At 45.1% G+C, this 20,831-nt stretch overlaps 1 protein-coding gene across 3 annotated transcripts in view; it reads right to left on the bottom strand.

The window, feature by feature from the left end:
* ADGRD1 (adhesion G protein-coupled receptor D1) overlaps positions 1-20,831 on the bottom strand; it is a 1,058,506-nt gene that overhangs the window by 112,420 nt on the left and 925,255 nt on the right. For all 3 annotated transcript variants that reach the window (XM_063964650.1, XM_063964651.1, XM_063964652.1), the window contains one exon: positions 11,416-11,507. In XM_063964650.1, coding sequence (XP_063820720.1) covers positions 11,416-11,507 — 92 coding nt within the window. The remainder of the gene's footprint in view (positions 1-11,415; positions 11,508-20,831) is intronic.

Here is a 20,831-nt window from a genome sequence, read left to right as displayed (position 1 = left end):
TTCTTGCAGTGACACATAGCTGCAAGATACAGCAATGGCCTACTGTACTGTACTATATATGTATACTGCTGGTCACCAAAATGCTGCACTGTCCTAATATATACTGCTCACAATAATGCAGCACAGATATGGAATGGATACTTGCAGTGACACAGAGCTGCAAGATACAGCAATGGTCTACTGTACAACTATATACTGTTGGTCACCAAAATGCTGCACTGTAATACCATATATATATATATATATACTGCTCACAAAAATGCAGCACAGATATGGAATGGATATTTGCAGTGACACAGAGCTGCAAGATATAGCAATGGCCTACTGTACTGTACTGTACTACTATTATACTGGTGGTCCCCAGTCCCCACAATAAAGCACACTGAGCACAGATATTTGCAGCACACTGAGCACAGATATGGAGCGTTTTCAGGCAGAGAACGTAGATATTTTCAGCACACTGAGCACAGATATTTACAGCACACAGCACAGATATTTGCAGCACACTGAGCACAGATTACAGAGCTTTTCAGGGAGAGAACGCAGCCACGTCCTCTCCGTTCAATCCCCAATGCACGAGTGAAAATGGCGGCGACGCACAGGTTTTTTATATAGAATACAAATCTCGCGAGAATCCGACAGCGGGATGATGACGTTCGGGCGCGTTCGCATTAACCGAGCAAGGCGGGAAGATCCGAGGCTGCCTCGGAACAGTGTAAAATAGGTGAAGTTCGGGGGGGTTCGGATCTCAACGAACCGAACCCGCTCATCTCTAGTTAAATTATACATACTGTACCTACTTTTATGTCTCACCTTCAAGAGATTCCTGAGGGGAAGTCCACGGGGCAAGTGTGTGGGGGGATAATATAATTATATCATCATGGCCACATCTTCGCTGCAAAATGTTTTTGGCATCCCATGGGGAGGACCTTTGAAAAAGCTGCCTAAAGCAGTGAAACGTGTCAGCACTCTTGTGCCTATCTGCAGGAGAGTAGTGCCCAAACTGGGGATTAATTTGGAAGGAGCTCCTCCAATCTTTTTGGGATTTTGCCTCAATTGGCTTTTTACTCAAACAACTCCAGGGAACAAACTGTGGACTAAGGACACCCTTCAAATAGTGTGCTGGATTCTGTTGCCATCTGGAACCACTGCCAATTGGAACCTAATCTCTGGACCACAGAGCTGGTAATTTATATATAAAGTAGTGATGAGCGGGTTCGGTTTCTCGGAAACCGAACCCCCCCGAACTCCACCCTTTTTACACGGGTCCGAGCCATACTCGGATTCTCCCGTATGGCTCGGGTAACCCGAGCGCGCCCGAACGTCATCATCCCGCTGTCGGATTCTCGCGAGATTCGGATTCTATATAAGCAGCCGCGCGTCACCGCCATTTTCACTCGTGCATTGAAAATGTTAGGGAGAGGACGTGGCTGGCGTCCTCTCCGTTATTGTTGAACTTGATTGTGCTGTGCACTATTGCTTAATTGTGGGGAGGGCTGGGGAGCAGCTGTATAATATAGGAGGAGTACAGTGCAGAGTTTTGCTGATCAGTGACCACCAGTTATCCGTTCTCTGCCTGAAAAAAACGCTCCATATCTGTGCTGTGTGCTGCATATATCTGTGCTCACACTGCTTACTTGTGGGGACTGGGGAGCAGCTGTATTATATAGCAGGAGTACAGTGCAGAGTTTTGCTGACAGTGACCACCAGTATACGTTGTCTGCCTGAAAAACACTCCATATCTGTGCTCAGTGTGCTGCTTTATTGTGGGGACTGGGGACCACCAGTATAATATTATATAGGAGGAGTACAGTGCAGAGTTTTGCTGACCAGTGACCACCAGTATATAATATATAGCATTACGGTACAGTAGGCCACTGCTGTACCTACCTCTGTGTCGTCATTAAGTATACTATCCATCTACATTCTATACCTGTGGTGCATTTCAGTTGTGCAGTTTGCTGACACAGTGACCACCAGTATATATAGCAGTACGGTACGGAAGACCACTGCTGTACCTACCTCTGTGTCGTCATTAAGTATACTATCTATCTAAATTCTATACCTGTGGTGCATTTTAGTTTTGCAGTTTGCTGACACAGTGACCACCAGTATACTATATATAATAGCAGTACGGTATGGAAGGCCACTGCTGTACCTACCTCTGTGTCGTCATTAAGTATACTATCCATCTACATTCTATACCTGTGGTGCATTTTAGTTTTGCAGTTTGCTGACACAGTGACCACCAGTATACTATATATAGCAGTACGGAAGGCCACTGCTGTACCTACCTCTGTGTTGTCATTAAGTATACTATCCATCTACATTCTATACCTGTGGTGCATTTTAGTTTTGCAGTTTGCTGACACAGTGACCACCAGTATATATAACAGTACGGTACGGAAGGCCACTGCTCTACCTACCTCTGTGTCGTCAAGTATACTATCCATCCATACCTGTGGTGCATTTCAGTTGTGCGCAGTATATATAGTAGTAGGCCATTGCTATTGATACTGGCATATAATGCCACACATTAAAAAATGGAGAACAAAAATGTGGAGGTTAAAATAGGGAAAGATCAAGATCCACTTCCACCTCGTGCTGAAGCTGCTGCCACTAGTCATGGCCGAGACGATGAAATGCCATCAACGTCGTCTGCCAAGGCCGATGCCCAATGTCATAGTAGAGAGCATGTAAAATCCAAAAAACAAAAGTTCAGTAAAATGACCCAAAAATCAAAATTAAAAGCGTCTGAGGAGAAGCGTAAACTTGCCAATATGCCATTTACGACACGGAGTGGCAAGGAACGGCTGAGGCCCTGGCCTATGTTCATGGCTAGTGGTTCAGATTCACATGAGGATGGAAGCACTCATCCTCTCGCTAGAAAAATGAAAAGACTCAAGCTGGCAAAAGCACAGCAAAGAACTGTGCGTTCTTCTAAATCACAAATACCCAAGGAGAGTCCAATTGTGTCGGATGCAATGCCTGACCTTCCCAACACTGGACAGGAAGAGCTTGCGCCTTCCACCATTTGCACGCCCCCTGCAAGTGCTGGAAGGAGCACCCGCAGTCCAGTTCCTGATAGTCAAATTGAAGATGTCACTGTTGAAGTACACCAGGATGAGGATATGGGTGTTGCTGGCGCTGGGGAGGAAATTGACAAGGAGGATTCTGATGGTGAGGTGGTTTGTTTAAGTCAGGCACCCGGGGAGACACCTGTTGTCCGTGGGACGAATATGGCCATTGACATGCCTGGTCAAAATACAAAAAAAATCAGCTCTTCGGTGTGGAATTATTTCAACACAAATGCGGACAACAGGTGTCAAGCCGTGTGTTGCCTTTGTCAAGCTGTAATAAGTAGGGGTAAGGACGTTAACCACCTCGGAACATCCTCCCTTATACGTCACCTGCAGCGCATTCATCATATGTCAGTGACAAGTTCAAAAACTTTGTGTGACAGCGGAAGCAGTCCACTGACCACTAAATCCCTTCCTCTTGTAACCAAGCTCCTGCAAACCACACCACCAACTCCCTCAGTGTCAATTTCCTCCTTACCCAGGAAAGCCAATAGTCCTGCAGGCCATGTCACTGGCAAGTCTGACGAGTCCTCTCCTGCCTGGGATTCCTCCGATGCATCCTTGAGTGTAACGCCTACTGCTGCTGGCGCTGCTGTTGTAGCTGCTGGGAGTCGATCGTCATCCCAGAGGGGAAGTCGGAAGACCACTTGTACTACTTCCAGTAAGCAATTGACTGTCCAACAGTCCTTTGCGAGGAAGATGAAATATCACAGCAGTCATCCTGCTGCAAAGCAGATAACTCAGGCCTTGGCAGCCTGGGCGGTGAGAAACGTGGTTCCGGTATCCACCGTTAATTCAGAGCCAACTAGAGACTTGATTGAGGTACTGTGTCCCCAGTACCAAATACCATCTAGGTTCCATTTCTCTAGGCAGGCGATACCGAAAATGTACACAGACCTCAGAAAAAGACTCACCAGTGTCCTAAAAAATGCAGTTGTACCCAATGTCCACTTAACCACGGACATGTGGACAAGTGGAGCAGGGCAGACTCAGGACTACATGACTGTGACAGCCCACTGGGTAGATGTATTGCCTCCCGCAGCAAGAACAGCAGCGGCGGCACCAGTAGCAGCATCTCGCAAACGCCAACTCATTCCTAGGCAGGCTACGCTTTGTATCACCGCTTTCCATAAGAGGCACACAGCTGACAACCTCTTACGGGAACTGAGGAAGATCATCGCAGAATGGCTTACCCCAATTGGACTCTCCTGGGGATTTGTGACATCGGACAAAGCCAGCAATATTGTGCGTGCATTACATCTGGGCAAATTCCAGCACATCCCATGTCTTGCACATACATTGAATTTGGTGGTGCAGAATTATTTAAAAAACGACAGGGGCGTGCAAGAGATGCTGTCAGTGGCCCGAAGAATTGCGCGCCACTTTTGGCATTCAGCCACCGCGTACAGAAGACTGGAGCACCACCAAACATTCCTGAACCTGCCCTGCCATCATCTGAGGCAAGAGGTGGTAACGAGGTGGAATTCAACCCTCTATATGCTTCAGAGGATGGAGGAGCAGCAAAAGGCCATTCAAGCCTATACATCTGCCCACGATATAGGCAAAGGAGGGGGAAAACACCTGACTCAAGCACAGTGGAGAATGATTTCAACGTTGTGCAAGGTTCTGCAACCCTTTGAACTTGCCACACGTGAAGTCAGTTCAGACACTGCCAGCCTGAGTCAGGTCATTCCCCTCATCAGGCTTTTGCAGAAGAAGCTGGAGACATTGAAGGAGGAGCTAAAACAGAGCGATTCTGCTAGGCATGTGGGACTTGTGGATGGAGCCCTTAATTCGCTTAACCAGGATTCACGGGTGGTCAATCTGTTGAAATCAGAGCACTACATTTTGGCCACCGTGCTCGATCCTAGATTTTAAACCTACGTTGTATCTCTCTTTCCGGCAGACACAAGTCTGCAGAGGTTCAAAGACCTGCTGGTGAGAAAATTGTCAAGTCAAGCGGAACGTGACCTGTCAACATCTCCTCCTTCACATTCTCCCACAACTGGGGGTGCGAGGAAAAGGCTAAGAATTCCGAGCCCACCCGCTGGCGGTGATGCAGAGCAGTCTGGAGTGAGTGCTGACATCTGGTCCGGACTGAAGGACCTGCCAACGATTACTGACATATCGTCTACTGTCACTGCATATGATTCTCTCACCATTGAAAGAATGGTGGAGGATTATATTAGTGACCGCATCCAAGTAGGCACGTCAGACAGTCCGTACGTATACTCTCAGGAAAATGAGGCAATTTGGAGGCCCTTGCACAAGCTGGCTTTATTCTACCTAAGTTGCCCTCCCTCCAGTGTGTACTCCAAAAGAGTGTTTAGTGCAGCCGCTCACCTTGTCAGCAATCGGCGTACGAGGTTACTTCCAGAAAATGTGGAGAAGATGATGTTCATCAAAATGAATTATAATCAATTCCTCCGTGGAGACATTCACCAGCAGCAATTGCCTCCACAAAGTACACAGGGACCTGAGATGGTGGATTCCAGTGGGTACAAATTAATAATCTGTGAGGAGGGGGATGTACACAGTGAAAGGGGTGAGGAATCGGAGGATGATGATGAGGTGGACATCTTGCCTGTGTAGAGCCAGTTTGTGCAAGGAGAGATTGATTGCTTCTTTTTTTGGCGGGGGCCCAAACCAACCAGTCATTTCAGTCACAGTCGTGTGGCAGACCCTGTCGCTGAAATGATGGGTTCGTTAAAGTGTGCATGTCCTGTTTATATACAACATAAGGGTGGGTGGGAGGGCCCAAGGACTATTCCATCTTGCACCTCTTTTTTCTTTAATTTTTCTTTGCATCATGTGCTGTTTGGGGACAATTTTTTTGAAGTGCCATCCTGCCTGACACTGCAGTGCCACTCCTAGATGGGCCAGGTGTTTATGTCGGCCACTTGTGTCGCTTAGCTTAGTCACACAGCGACCTTGGTGTGCCTCTTTTTTTCTTTGCATCATGTGCTGTTTGGGGACTATTTTTTTGAAGTGCCATCCTGCCTGACACTGCAGTGCCACTCCTAGATGGGCCAGGTGTTTGTGTCGGCCACTTGTGTCGCTTAGCTTAGTCACACAGCGACCTTGGTGCGCCTCTTTTTTTCTTTGCATCATGTGCTGTTTGGGGACTATTTTTTTGAAGTGCCATCCTGCCTGACACTGCAGTGCCACTCCTAGATGGGCCAGGTGTTTGTGTCGGCCACTTGTGTCGCTTAGCTTAGTTACACAGCGACCTTGGTGCGCCTCTTTTTTTCTTTGCATCATGTGCTGTTTGGGGACTATTTTTTTGAGGTGCCATCCTGCCTGACACTGCAGTGCCACTCCTAGATGGGCCAGGTGTTTGTGTCGGCCACTTGTGTCGCTTAGCTTAGTCACACAGCGACCTTGGTGCGCCTCTTTTTTTCTTTGCATCATGTGCTGTTTGGGGACTATTTTTTTGAAGTGCCATCCTGCCTGACACTGCAGTGCCACTCCTAGATGGGCCAGGTGTTTGTGTCGGCCACTTGTGTCGCTTAGCTTAGTCACACATCGACCTTGGTGCGCCTCTTTTTTTCTTTGCATCATGTGCTGTTTGGGGACTATTTTTTTGAAGTGCCATCCTGCCTGACACTGCAGTGCCACTCCTAGATGGGCCAGATTGTTTGTGTCGGCCACTTGTGTCGCTTAGCTTAGCCATCCAGCGACCTCGGTGCAAATTTTAGGACTAAAAATAATATTGTGAGGTGTGAGGTGTTCAGAATAGACTGGAAATGAGTGGAAATTATGGTTATTGAGGTTAATAAAACTATGGGATCAAAATGACCCCCAAATTCTATGATTTAAGCTGTTTTTTAGGGTTTTTTGTAAAAAAAAATTCGGTGAGGTTTTGCCAAAACGCGTCCGAATCCAAAACACGGCCGCGGAACCGAATCCAAAACCAAAACACAAAACCCGAAAAATGTCCGGTGCACATCTCTAATATAAAGTAAACTGGATGAATAAACTGAGTATATATAAGCCTGTCATTTGAAAACAGTCACTTACCCTGCGTTGGACTTTGCTGCATTTACACAATTTTCTTTTATAAACTGTGTTTTATTATGTAAATTCAACTTTTGTATTTTAATAGTGTATTAAAATTACTGTTCTATTGTGAATATATATCATTTTATTGCTGTATTTATTCTTCTTTTTCTTTAAACCACAAGATTTACCTGTATTATCCTTTTTAGGCCAATTAACTTTGAGGTTAGCCTCAAAGAGACTGCACGTTTTGTTTTTTTACTTTTTTAACATTTGTAAACTTTTCCTGAAAGAAACATTTACGGATCTTATTGATCTGTGCATGCTTCTGGCAAACTCACCAGCCAAAAGCTGGTCTATTATTTTTGCATCTTTTTGAAATGTTTTAGGTGCAAGTTGTAAACTCATATCCTATTACATTGCCGGAGTTGTATGTGTGCAACGGAAAACCCGTCTGGATGCGAGTTTTGACATTGCGAGTTTTGGGATTGCAGGAAACATGCGAGTATGCATGTTCCCGCACCTTATTAAATTTATTAGTTCAGCAAAATGTGGAGTTTAGCACTAAACTCACGTTTTGCATAATTGCATCCCATATATATGGCCCTATGTCTTCCAATATGTTTAAAGAAATGTTTTATAATATATTTCATAATGGGTATCATTCGCCACATAGTAGATTTCTTATGGGAGTGACAGAGTCAGCGGCTTGCCTGAAGTGTGGTGCCCCGGAAGCCACGTTTCTGCATTGCATGTGGGATTGCTTCTTATAACTCATTTTTGGTGGCAAGTTCATCGTTTTGCTGTAACATATCTATTTAATTATTTGCTACTGTCAGCAAAATGGGCAGGTCTGAGAATCATTCCTTCCTCTACCAGGCTGTTGCAGGGTAATAAAAAAAAGTCTACTTATTGTCTTTGCTCTGGCACACAAATGTATTCTACAGATGTGGATCTCTGGTGATCCCCCCAAGATACCCTTTGTTCAAGCCAAACTGTTTTAGGCCTTCCACATGGACTGGCTGGAGGCCACTCTCCATAAAGACACGATCTCAGAAAAGTTTTTCCAAGTGTGGGAGAGCTATATAGAATTGTTATCAGCTGACCGAAAACAATACAGGTTGAGTATCCCATATCCAAATATTCCGAAATACGGAATATTTCGAAAAACTTTATTTTTTTGAGTGAGAGTGAGATAGTGAAACCTTTGTTTTCTGATGGCTCAATGGGGGTAATTCCAAGTTGATCGCAGCAGGAAATTTTTTAGCAGTTGGGCAAAACCATGTGCACTGCAGGGGGGGCAGATATAACATGTGCAGAGAGAGATAGATTTGGGTGTGGTGAGTTCAATCTGCAATCTAAATTGCAGTGTAAAAATAAAGCAGCCAGTATTTACCCTGCACAGAAACAAAATAACCCACCCAAATCTAACTCTCTCTGCACGTTATATCTGCCTCCCCTGCAGTGCACATGGTTTTGCCCAACTGCTAAAAAAAATTCCTACTGCGATCAACTTGGAATTACCCCCAATGTACACAAACTTTGTTTAATCATGCACAAAGTTATTACAAATATTGTATTAAATGACCTTCTGGCTGTGTGTATAAGGTGCATATGATACATAAATGCATTCTGTGCTTAGACTTGGGTTTCATCCCCATGGTATCTCATTACGGTATGCAATTATTCCAAAATACGGAAAAATCCGATATCCAAAATACTTCTAGTCCCAAGCATTTTGGATATGGGATACTCAACCTGTAATTGCATAAATGTTTTAATTCTGATATCAGATCAGCGGTAATGTCACTTCCGGCCAGTGGAACGCACGCCGGAGTCGGTATTTCCGGTTTCTCCGGACATCAAGCTTATTAAAATTACCGGCTATTAAACTCCAGCTGGTATTAAGTGGACATTATGAAAACCTGGATACAGGATGTGGATACACATAAGGGGACCATGTAGAAGATTAGTTAGGTGATTCATATCTGAAAATAGGTGTTACCAAAGGATAATTTTGAGGGATATACTGTATATCTGCTCTGGCACACATGCTCCTTAGAAACCTTCCTGGTTTCGAAACACGGTGAGGAGAAGTGGGGACTTTTTGGACTCTCTGTTCCATTCCATTTTACATCTGTGAATTATCCCTAAGAAGGAATTAGAGTTGGCAGTGGGCCTAATTCAGATTAGATCACAGCAGCAAATATGTTAGCTAATGGGCAAAACCATGTGCACTGCAGGTGGGGCATATATAACATGTGCAGAGAGCGTTAGTTTGCACACCTTCATTCAATTTTTGCACAGTACGCATGCAGAGTCCCCTTTGCCCCACAGTGCCAGATACACAGTGTCCCACAGTGCCAGATACACAGTGACAGATAAAGCGCCCCACAGTGCTAGATACATATTGCCCCACAGCGCCAGATACAATGCCCCACAGCGCCAGATACAATGCCCCACAGTGTCAGATCCACAGTGCCAGATACAGCACCCCACAGTGCCAGATACAATGCCCCACAGTGCCAGTTACATGCCCCACAGTGCCATACATGCCCCACAGTGCCAGATGCATGCCCCACAGTGCCAGTTACATTGCCCACAGTGCCAGATACAATGCCCCACAGTGCCAGTTACATTGCCCACAGTGCCAGTTACATGCCCCACAGTGCCAGATACATGCCCCACAGTGCCAGAACCCCCCAGCCCCCGCCCACCCACCCACCCCGGTCACTCACCGTTTCCATTCCCTCTGTGCTATGTGAGGGGAGGAGAGCGCAGCGCCTCTCCTGCCCCTCAATGCTCAGGTGGCGGCTATGTGGTCTCCGGCGGTGGCTCCGGCTATGTGGCGCTATGTGGCGCCGGTTTGTTAGCCAATCAGAGCTCGCGGACCGGCAGCCAATCAGAAGCACACGTCGACCTAGTGACCATGTCGACCTATTGCATGTCGACCAATAGTGGTCGACCTAAGTGTGGTTGACCTAATGACCGTATCCCCCCTGCACATACCGTACGCATCCTATGGTATGAGTATAGTACATGGCTCTATAATGATGTGTGGAGGGGACATAGGCACATAAGAAATAACAGACAACAATCAGAGATATAAAAGCAAAAGACTTCCCAACAATACAGAAACGTGGTGCTCCTGTCAAAATCAGGTTGTACACAAGAAATAGACAAATAAAACTGATGGCAGTGGTGGTGGTGTCTGAGGTAGAATAGATTGTGTACCCTGGTAGTGATATGGTAAACTCATTATGACAAACTCATGTTGCTAAAATGTCAAATACAGATGTGTCCTCATACATCTAGTCTCAACTATGGCCATGCAGCGGGAGATGCCTGGTGTGAGTGAGCTGACAGGTTACATGCAACTCCATTAGCATCGGGCATCTATTTTTTGCCAAAAATACATCTTATTTGCATAGCCATGCAAATAAGACGCACAAGCAGACTCTGCTGATTAAAATGATATGCGGCATGTCTATATTCTATGTGCGACTGCACACAAAATGCTATGTTACAGTGATTTCTAGTACAGTCACAGTATGGCATGACTAGAAGGGCTTTGTAACATGCACAAAGCATACCTCCCACAGTCCCGCTATTCGGACCCTGTCCCGCTGTCCCACCCGCGGGCAGCAGTGTCCCGCGGATGGGGGGCAGTTGGGAGAGCCTTCGATCACCTGCTGCTCTGCTCAGCAAAGCAGCCGGTGATCACTGAATACATGCTGTGCACACTGCTAGGAGGGGAGCGGGGGCTGCCCAGCTGCTCAGGGAGCGCTGGGCACGCCCCCAAAAGGCAGGAAAACCGGTCCATTTGGCGAGGCCACGCTAATCGCGATCGAGGCCATGCCCCATTTTTGGTCGGCGTGCGGGAGTCCCGATTACCTCCAGGCTAAAGTTGGGAGGTATGCAAAGAGGCTAGATGTAAGTGGACACATCTGTAAAAGACAAAGGGATCATTTTAAAGGCCACACCATCCCCTTCATTTAGCTAAATAACTAAAATAAATCTGGAGAAGTACAGCAAGAAGTGGCACTTTCTGTTTCATGATGCAGTTTGACCATAGTTGAATGTTATCCCTGAATGTCAAGGAGACTCCTTGAAATAGAAGTGATCTCCCTGACTCCCTGAAGCGTCTAGAAATCGCTAGTAGCAGTAGTTTCTGTGATACACGCCCTCTTAAGCACCGTGGACATAGGTGTTGCTTACACAATCTACTTGAAATGCTTTTCAAAAGAATGCTAGTCTAAGTTTGCAAGTCTAGGATTTGTATTGTATTTTTAAAAAATCCACACCAGGATTCTTACTATAAGTATCTACCACTTACTTGAATGCATTTGCATCTCTATGGACTTTGTAGTTGTCAGCGCTTATTCTGGAAATTATTCTAGTCACTGCAATAAGGATTCCAATATTGACCTAGATACAAAGTAAAAGAAAAAAAAAAGAGGTTAATCACTGACATTTTTAACCTTAATTTCAGAAAGATATGGCAGTTATTGGAATAATAATATGCATGTATAAGTCCATTTAATAAGTTATTCATATCTATGGGGCCTATTCATTATCACTAATGGTCCAGTAACACATGAGGAAAAGCTAGGAAATGCCCATTTAATTAATAGGGGTGCGATAAGACCACCTAGTATTTAGCAAACTTTTAAAGTTTTCAGTTTGCTTCAAAGAACCAACACCATCTTTAGATGCCACTGGTTCCTGGAGCCTCACTCCTTCCTATGGGAAGGAGGTCGGGGATTGTGCAGAGGGACCAGAGTGGATCCCTTGGCCACCTCTGCGAGACCTTTGGCTATTGTGAACTGGAGTTGTCGTGAAAAGGCCCCGACGAAACGTACGCATAGTCCGCTGGGGTCTGGGGGTACTTTTGTGCACACAAAGGATCCCCGTGTACCGCAAACCCTAATAACCTGGGAGCTTTATAGCAGGTATTTACACCTTTACGATCTTATGCTCTATTATTTCAGTGGCACTCTTATCAGAGGCCCATACACTGTATCACCATGCAGTGCTAGACACCAGGGTGTATTGGTGTTCGCAAGCCCTGACAGCAGACACCACTCTAATATTCAATGTGCCAGTGCTGGTAACTCTCATTCCTCATTTCACTGCTTAAGCACAAGGGGAAAGCAGATCTCCATACACAAAAGTGCACAGGCTCTGCGTTCTCTAGCAGCTGCATCATTTAAATAAAGTAATATAATTTTAACTCTATTATTGCACTATGTATCACAACAATGGACTTTATTTTATACTATGTAGAGCAGTGGTTCTCAAACTTTTTTGAATCACGGTGCCCTAGAGTTTTAGAATTTTTTTCACGACACCCCTAGGCCAAAAGTTTCTTATTGAGAAATTTAAACAGAAATATTAAATTAAATAAATTGTGTTTATATGTCATCATTAAGTTCAGTTGTGTGGTGAGGGACAAGATTTGATTCTGTTTGTTCACATATTTTATGATTGGCAGCCACCAGCACTAGTTTAGCCTATTACATTGACCATAAATAATTTGAATTGGTCCTGGACCACCAATCCACCCCTGCAAGTGTCCCAAAGCATCCAAGGGTGCCATGGCACACAGTTTGAGAACCACTGATGTAGAGATTGATACGTATTATCCGGTTTCTCCAGAAAAATTGCTGTAGCCCTGTTTACAGATTCAAAATTTCAGTTTTTCCTTTTTATCCCTTTCTTTCCATTCCTATTTCATTTATATGAAAAAATGATTAATTTACCAAATGTTTTCCTATGTTTTACTATACAATTAAGCTAAAGTCAATGAGAACGGAAGTCAATAGGTGAAGGCCAAACTGGCAGAGGATGAGGGAGGGAACATCAGATACCAATGATTCCATCAGATTTGCCATTTAATTTCAAATGAGTCCGATTCCCAGTTAGAGTCTGCATTGGCAGGACAATAAATAGAGCACACAGGTTCATGCACTTAATGTGGCTGGGGTTGACTTAAGTGGAGAATGGTTTTCTCATGAACAACTTTACGTGGCCCTTTTGCGTGTTACATAAAAATGAAATCTTTTTGTGTTGACGTTGGGAGAAAAAATGACTAATGTCTACAAGAAAAGCTTTAAGACCTCGGTTAAAAAAGCCTATCACTGTAAATTCAAAATTGTTCCCATGAGAAGCCGGGGCAGGGCCTAGTTTATTTATTTTATATAAGGCAGGATTTCCTTATTGGCATTACTTCTTTAATGTCATGATACAGTATAAACAACATTTTTGTTAAAATATAAATTGTGGCTACAAAAAGTATTGATTTCATTGGAATATTTTACTTTCGCACATCATAAAATGTAAAAAATGGATTAATATTATAATTCTTACCAGTGATCAACACAAAATATCCTGTACTGTCAAATAAAGCATCAACTCTACATATTTTTCTGTATTAATTGTAAATAAAATGAACAATATTTGACTGCATAAATTCTATTTTCACTTCTCCCTGGTAGAAGCACCTATGACTACAATCACAGCTGTGAATCTATTTGGGTAAGTCTCTACCAGCTTTTCTCAGCTGCACACCAGAACTCAGTCATGTGATAATTTTTCATCAGGTTGTAAAGATCAATTTTATAATTGTTTGAAGGTGTCCTGATGGGATTTAGCTCATGACTTTGCGCGGCCACTTCAGAACATTGATTTTTTTTTTTTTTTTTTTGTAAGTATGCCTTTCCAATATGATGTAAAATAAGAATTTACTTACCGATAATTCTATTTCTCATAGTCCGTAGTGGATGCTGGGAACTCCGTAAGGACCATGGGGAATAGCGGCTCTGCAGGAGACTGGGCACATCTAAAGAAAGCTTTAGGACTAGCTGGTGTGCACTGGCTCCTCCCCCTATGACCCTCCTCCAAGCCTCAGTTAGGATACTGTGCCCGGACGAGCGTACATAATAAGGAAGGATATTGAATCCCGGGTAAGACTCATACCAGCCACACCAATCACACCGTACAACTTGTGATCTGAACCCAGTTAACAGTATGATAACAACGAAGGAGCCTCTGAAAAGATGGCTCACAACAACAATAACCCGATTTAGTTAACAATAACTATGTACAAGTATTGCAGACAATCCGCACTTGGGATGGGCGCCCAGCATCCACTACGGACTATGAGAAATAGAATTATCGGTAAGTAAATTCTTATTTTCTCTGACGTCCTAGTGGATGCTGGGAACTCCGTAAGGACCATGGGGATTATACCAAAGCTCCCAAACGGGCGGGAGAGTGCGAATGACTCTGCAGCACCGAATGAGAGAACTCCAGGTCCTCCTCAGCCAGGGTATCAAATTTGTAGAATTTAGCAAACGTGTTTGCCCCTGACCAAGTAGCTGCTCGGCAAAGTTGTAAAGCCGAGACCCCTCGGGCAGCTGCCCAAGATGAGCCCACTTTCCTTGTGGAATGGGCTTTTACAGATTTTGGCTGTGGCAGGCCTGCCACAGAATGTGCAAGCTGAATTGTACTACAAATCCAACGAGCAATAGTCTGCTTAGAAGCAGGAGCACCCAGCTTGTTGGGTGCATACAGGATAAACAGCGAGTCAGACTTTCTGACTCCAGCCGTCCTGGAAACATATATTTTCAGGGCCCTGACAACGTCAAGTAACTTGGAGTCCTCCAAGTCCCTAGTAGCCGCAGGCACCACAATAGGTTGGTTCATGTGAAAAGCAGAAACCACCTTAGGGAGAAATTGAGGACGAGTCCTCAATTCTGCCCTGTCAGAATGAAAAATTAAGTAAGGGCTTTTATATGATAAAGCCGCCAATTCTGACACACGCCTGGCTGAAGCCAGGGCTAACAGCATCGTCACCTTCCATGTGAGATATTTTAAGTCCACAGTGGTGAGTGGTTCAAACCAATGTGACTTAAGGAACCTCAAAACAACATTGAGATCCCAAGGTGCCACTGGAGGCACAAAAGGAGGTTGTATATGCAGTACCCCTTTTACAAATGTCTGAACTTCAGGTACTGAAGCCAGTTCTTTCTGGAAGAAAATCGACAGGGCCGAAATTTGAACCTTAATGGACCCTAATTTTAGGCCCATAGACAGTCCTGTCTGCAGGAAATGGAGGAAACGACCTAGTTGAAATTCCTCTGTAGGGGCCTTCTTGGCCTCACACCACGCAACATATTTTCGCCAAATGCGGTGATAATGTTTTGCGGTTACATCCTTCCTGGCTTTGACCAGGGTAGGGATGACTTCATCTGGAATGCCTTTTTCCTTCAGGATCCGGCGTTCAACCGCCATGCCGTCAAACGCAGCCGCGGTAAGTCTTGGAACAGACAAGGCCCCTGCTGGAGCAGGTCCTTTCTTAAAGGTAGAGGCCACGGGTCTTCCGTGAGCATCTCTTGAAGTTCCGGGTACCAAGTCCTTCTTGGCCAATCCGGAACCACGAGTATCGTTCTTACTCCTCTCCTTCTTATGATTCTCAGTACTTTTGGTATGAGAGGCAGAGGAGGGAACACATACACTAACTGGTACACCCACGGTGTCACCAGAGCGTCCACCGCTATTGCCTGAGGGTCCCTTGACCTTGCGCAATATCTGTCCAGTTTCCTGTTAAGACGGGACGCCATCATGTCCACCTTTGGTTTTTCCCAACGGTTTACAATCAGTTGGAAGACTTCTGGGTGAAGTCCCCACTCCCCCGGGTGGAGGTCGTGTCTGCTGAGGAAGTCTACTTCCCAGTTGTCCACTCCCGGAATGAACACTGCTAACAGTGCTATCACATGATTTTCCGCCCAGCGGAGAATCCTTGCAGCTTCTGCCATTGCCCTCCTGCTTCTTGTGCCGCCCTGTCTGTTTACGTGGGCGACAGCCGTGATGTTGTCCGACTGGATCAATACCGGTTGACCCTGAAGCAGAGGCTTTGCTTGACTTAGGGCATTGTTAATGGCCCTTAGTTCCAGGATATTATGTGAAGTGATGTCTCCAGGCTTGACCATAAGCCCTGGATATTTCTTCCCTGTGTGACTGCTCCCCAGCCTTGCAGGCTGGCATCCGTGGTCACCAGGACCCAGTCCTGAATGCCGAATCTGCGGCCCTCTAGAAGATGAGCACTCTGCAACCACCACAGGAGGGACACCCTTGTCCTTGGTGACAGGGTTATCCGCTGATGCATCTGAAGATGCGACCCGGACCATTTGTCCAGTAGGTTCCACTGGAAAGTTCTTGTGTGGAATCTGCCGAATGGGATTGCTTCGTAGGAAGCCACCATTTTTACCCAGAACCCTTGTGCATTGATGCACTGAGACTTGGTTCGGTTTTCGGAGGTTCCTGACTAGCTCGGATAACTCCCTGGCTTTCTCCTCCGGGAGAAACACCGTCTTTCTGGACTGTGTCCAGGATCATCCCTAGGAACAGAAGACAAGTCGTCGGAACCAGCTGCGATTTTGGCATATTGAGAATCCACTCGTGCTGCCGCAACACTACCTGAGATAGTGCTACACCGACCTCCAACTGTTCTCTGGATCTTACCCTTATCAGGGAATCGTCCAAGTAAGGGATAACTAAAATTCCCTTCCTTCGAAGGAATATCATCATTTCGGTCATTACTTCAGTAAAGACCCGGGGTGCCGTGGACCATCCCTACGGCAGCGTCTGAACTGATAGTGACAGTTCTGTACCATAACCTGAGATACCCTTGGTGAGAAGGGCAATTTTTGACATGAAGGTAAGCCTCCTTGATGTCCCGAGACATCATGTAGTCCCCTTCTTCCAGGTTTGCAATCACTGCTCTGAGTGACTCAATTTTGAATTTGAACCTCTGTATGTAAGTGTTCAAAGATTTTAGATTTTAAAATCGGTCTCACCGAGCCATCTGGCTTCGGTACCACAATAGTGTGGAATAATACCCCGTTCCCTGTTGCAGGAGGGGTACCTTAATTATCACCTGCTGGGAATACAGCTTGTGAATGGCTTCCAAAACTGCCTCCCTGTCAGCGGGAGACGTCGGTAAAACAGACTTTTGGAAACGGCGAGGGGAATACGTCTCGAATTCCAATTTGTACCCCTGAAATATTACCTGAAGGATCCAGGGGTCTACTTGCGAGTGAGCCCACTGCGCACTGAAATTCACTGAGAACGGGCCCCCACCGTGCCTGAACTTGTAAAGCCCTAGCGTCATACTGAGGGCTTGGCAGAGGCGGAAAAGGGTTTCTGTTCCTGGGAACTGGCTGATCTCTGCAGCCATTTTCCTCTCCCTCTGTCACGAGCAGAAAAGAGGAACCCTTTTGTCCGCTTGCCAACCAGGACTGCGCCTGATAATACGGCGTCTTATTTTGAGAGGCGACCTAGGGTACATCCCCTTTTTTAAGGCAATACTTCCAAATGCCGTTTGGAATCCCTGACCACTTTACTGGTAGAATACAACGCACTTATACTTGATGCCAGTCGGCAAATATTCCGCTGTGCATCATGCATATATAGAAAAGCATCTTTTAATTGCTCTATAGGCAATAATATACTGTCCTTATCTAGGATATCAATATTTCCAGTCAGGGAATCTGACCACGCCACCCAGCACTGCACATCAAGGCTGAGGCGATTGCTGGTCGCAGTATAACACCAGTATGTGTGTAAATAAATTTTAGGATACCCTCCTGCTTTTTATCAGCAGGATCCTTAAGGGCGGCCATCTCAAGAGAGGGTAGAGCCCTTGTTCTTACAATCGTGTGAGCGCCTTATCCCCTGTAGGGGGTGTTTCCCAACGCACCCTAACCTCTGGCGGGAAAAGGTATACTGCCAATAACTTTTTAGAATTATCAATTGTTATTGGAGGAAAACCCACGCATCATCACACACCTCATTTTATTTTTCAGATTCAGGAAAACTACAGGAAGTTTTTCCTCACCAAACATAATACCCCTTTTTTTTTTTTGGTGGTATTCATATTATCAGAAAAGTGTAAACATTTTCCATTGCCTCAATCATGCAATGTGTGGCCCTATTGGAAATCACGGTTGTCTCTTCACCGTCGACACAGGAGTCAGTATCCGTGTCGGCGTCTGTATCTGAGGTAACGGGCGCTTTAGAGCCCCTGTATGAGACGTCTGGACATGCACAAGCTGAGTAGCCGGCTGTCTCATGTCAACCACTGTCTTTTATACAAAGCTGACACTGTCACGCAATTTCAACAGTACATCCACTCAGGTGTCGACCCCCTAGGGGGTGACAACACTATTACAGACACTCTACTCCGTCTCCACATCATTTTTCTCCTCATACATGTCGACACAAACGTACCGACACACAGCACAGACACAGGGAATGCTCTGATAGAGGACAGGACCCACTAGCCCTTTGGGGAGACAGAGGGAGAGTTTGCCAGCACACACCAGAGCGCTATATATATACAGGGATAACCTTATATAAGTGTTTTTCCCTTTATAGCTGCTGTATTGTTTATACTGCGCCTAATTTGTGCCCCCCTCTCTTTTTTAACCCCTTTCTGTAGTGTAGTGACTGCAGGGGAGAGCCAGGGAGCTTCCCTCCAACTGAGCTGTGAGGGAAAATGGCGCCAGTGTGCTGAGGAGATAGGCTCCGCCCCTTTCTCGGCGTCCTTATCATCCGTTTTTTTATATGTTTTGGCAGGGGTTAAATGCATCCATATAGCCCAGGAGTTATATGTGATGCATTTATTTTAGCCATATAAGGTTTTAATAGATTTATTGCGTCTCAGGGCGCTGCCCCCCCAGCGCCCTGCACCCTCAGTGACCGGAGTGTGAAGTGTGCTGAGAGCAATGGCGCACAGCTGCGGTGCTGTGCGCTACCTTATCTGAAGACAGGATCGTCTTCTGCCGCCGATTTCACCGGACCTCTTCGCTCTTCTGGCTCTGTAAGGGGGCCGGCGGCGCGGCTCCGGGACCCATCCAGGCTGAACCTGTGATCGTCCCTCTGGAGCTAATGTCCAGTAGCCTAAGAAACCCGATCCACTCTGCACGCAGGTGAGTCCGTTTCTTCTCCCCTTAGTCCCACGATGCAGTGAGCCTGTTGCCAGCAGGTCTCACTGAAAATAATAAACCTAAACTAAAACTTTCACAAAGAGCTCAGGAGAGCCCCTAGTGTGCACCCTTCTCGTCGGGCACAGAAATCTAACTGAGGCTTGGAGGAGGGTCATAGGGGGAGGAGCCAGTGCACACCAGCTAGTCCTAAAGCTTTCTTTAGATGTGCCCAGTCTCCTGCGGAGCCGCTATTCCCCATGGTCCTTACGGAGTTCCCAGCATCCACTAGGACGTCAGAGAAAAATATTTTTGTTCACTGCTGGTATATAGTTCCTTCTTGCAGAAGGTTTTCCTCCTTGGGTGTAGTATGAAAAGTCAACATTCAAAATGTAAACACCAGAATGTCAACATGTTATGAATGCCGACATGGATATACTGTAAGATCAACAAGCAATATATTGGCATTTCTCAAATGTCGACATTGTTAAAATGTTGACTTTTTCATAACACCAGAATGCCGACATACAGGTTTTTGAATATTTTAGCCTAACTCTAACACATAAATGTACTACCGACATGTTAAATGTAGACATTATGAACATGTTGACATTTTAACCATTTTGACATTTGTGAATGTCAACATTTTTCTTGTTGACCTTATGTCTATGTCGACAGTCTGACTTTCTACTTGCATAACCTGTTCCAGTACCTCCTCCATGATCTGTTTATATTTTGCCCCATTGCGTCACAATATTATTATGCTCCTCTGTTTGTGGTATGTAATGCTTCTTGTATAGATGTTCAGCCTTTCTTTAGACATATTCACAGTTGTGCCATCCTTAATCTTTCTATTTCTTTATGATGGACTTGACAGTGCTTCAAAGGATATTTTTTGCTGTATATGCTTTTCCCTGATTGGAGCTTTTTGATAATTGTTTCTTGGATTTTGCATGAATGTTCTTTGATCTTCATGATGAAGGTGGACTCTTTTCATTTTATTATGTGACACAGGAAAACAACTGACTGCACCGGGTTGTTTTAAGTATATCCATGTCCTGGTTTTACATATATCCATGCTTGAGAACAGATGACTAAAGAAGTTTATCAGTAATTTAGATTTACTTATCTTTTCTCAAGCATTCATATCCTAATAACTGACCTGTCAGGGCGCTTTGACGGCCGAGTTTGGAAAACAATGGTGTACTTTGTACATGTTTTAATTACACATTATTGAAGTAAAGTCTTCATGTGTTATTTAACATTACAAACTCTTGCCATCATTATGCTAAAGACATTTTCTACATTGGGTAATTTGATGTAATTTGTAGCCAGGACAACCTTAAAAAATATTTCCCGCAAGAGCTAGAAATATTTTCAAAACATCTCCACGCAGGGAGATACAAAGCAGCACTTTCTGTCTTCACTGCCTCTGAGCCAGAAGGTAAAATAGAAGTATGTTGGTTTTCAATGAATACCAAGAAATAATACAGCCAGAAATATAGGGGGTCATTCCGAGTTGTTCGCTCGGTAAAAATCTTCGCATCGCAGCGATTTTCCGCTTAATGCACATGCGCAATGTCCGCACTGCGACTGCGCCAAGTAAATTTGCTATGCACTTAGGAATTTTACTCACGGCTTTTTCATCGTTCTGGCGATCGTAATGTGATTGACAGGAAATGGGTGTTACTGGGCGGAAACAGGCCGTTTTATGGGCGTGTGGGAAAAAACGCTACCATTTCCGGAAAAAACACAGGAGTGGCCG

This window comes from Pseudophryne corroboree, chromosome 1 (genome assembly GCF_028390025.1).
Source record: "Pseudophryne corroboree isolate aPseCor3 chromosome 1, aPseCor3.hap2, whole genome shotgun sequence".
NCBI classification, from domain to species: Eukaryota; Metazoa; Chordata; class Amphibia; order Anura; family Myobatrachidae; genus Pseudophryne; species Pseudophryne corroboree.
This window is presented reverse-complemented; position numbering and strand designations above follow the sequence as displayed.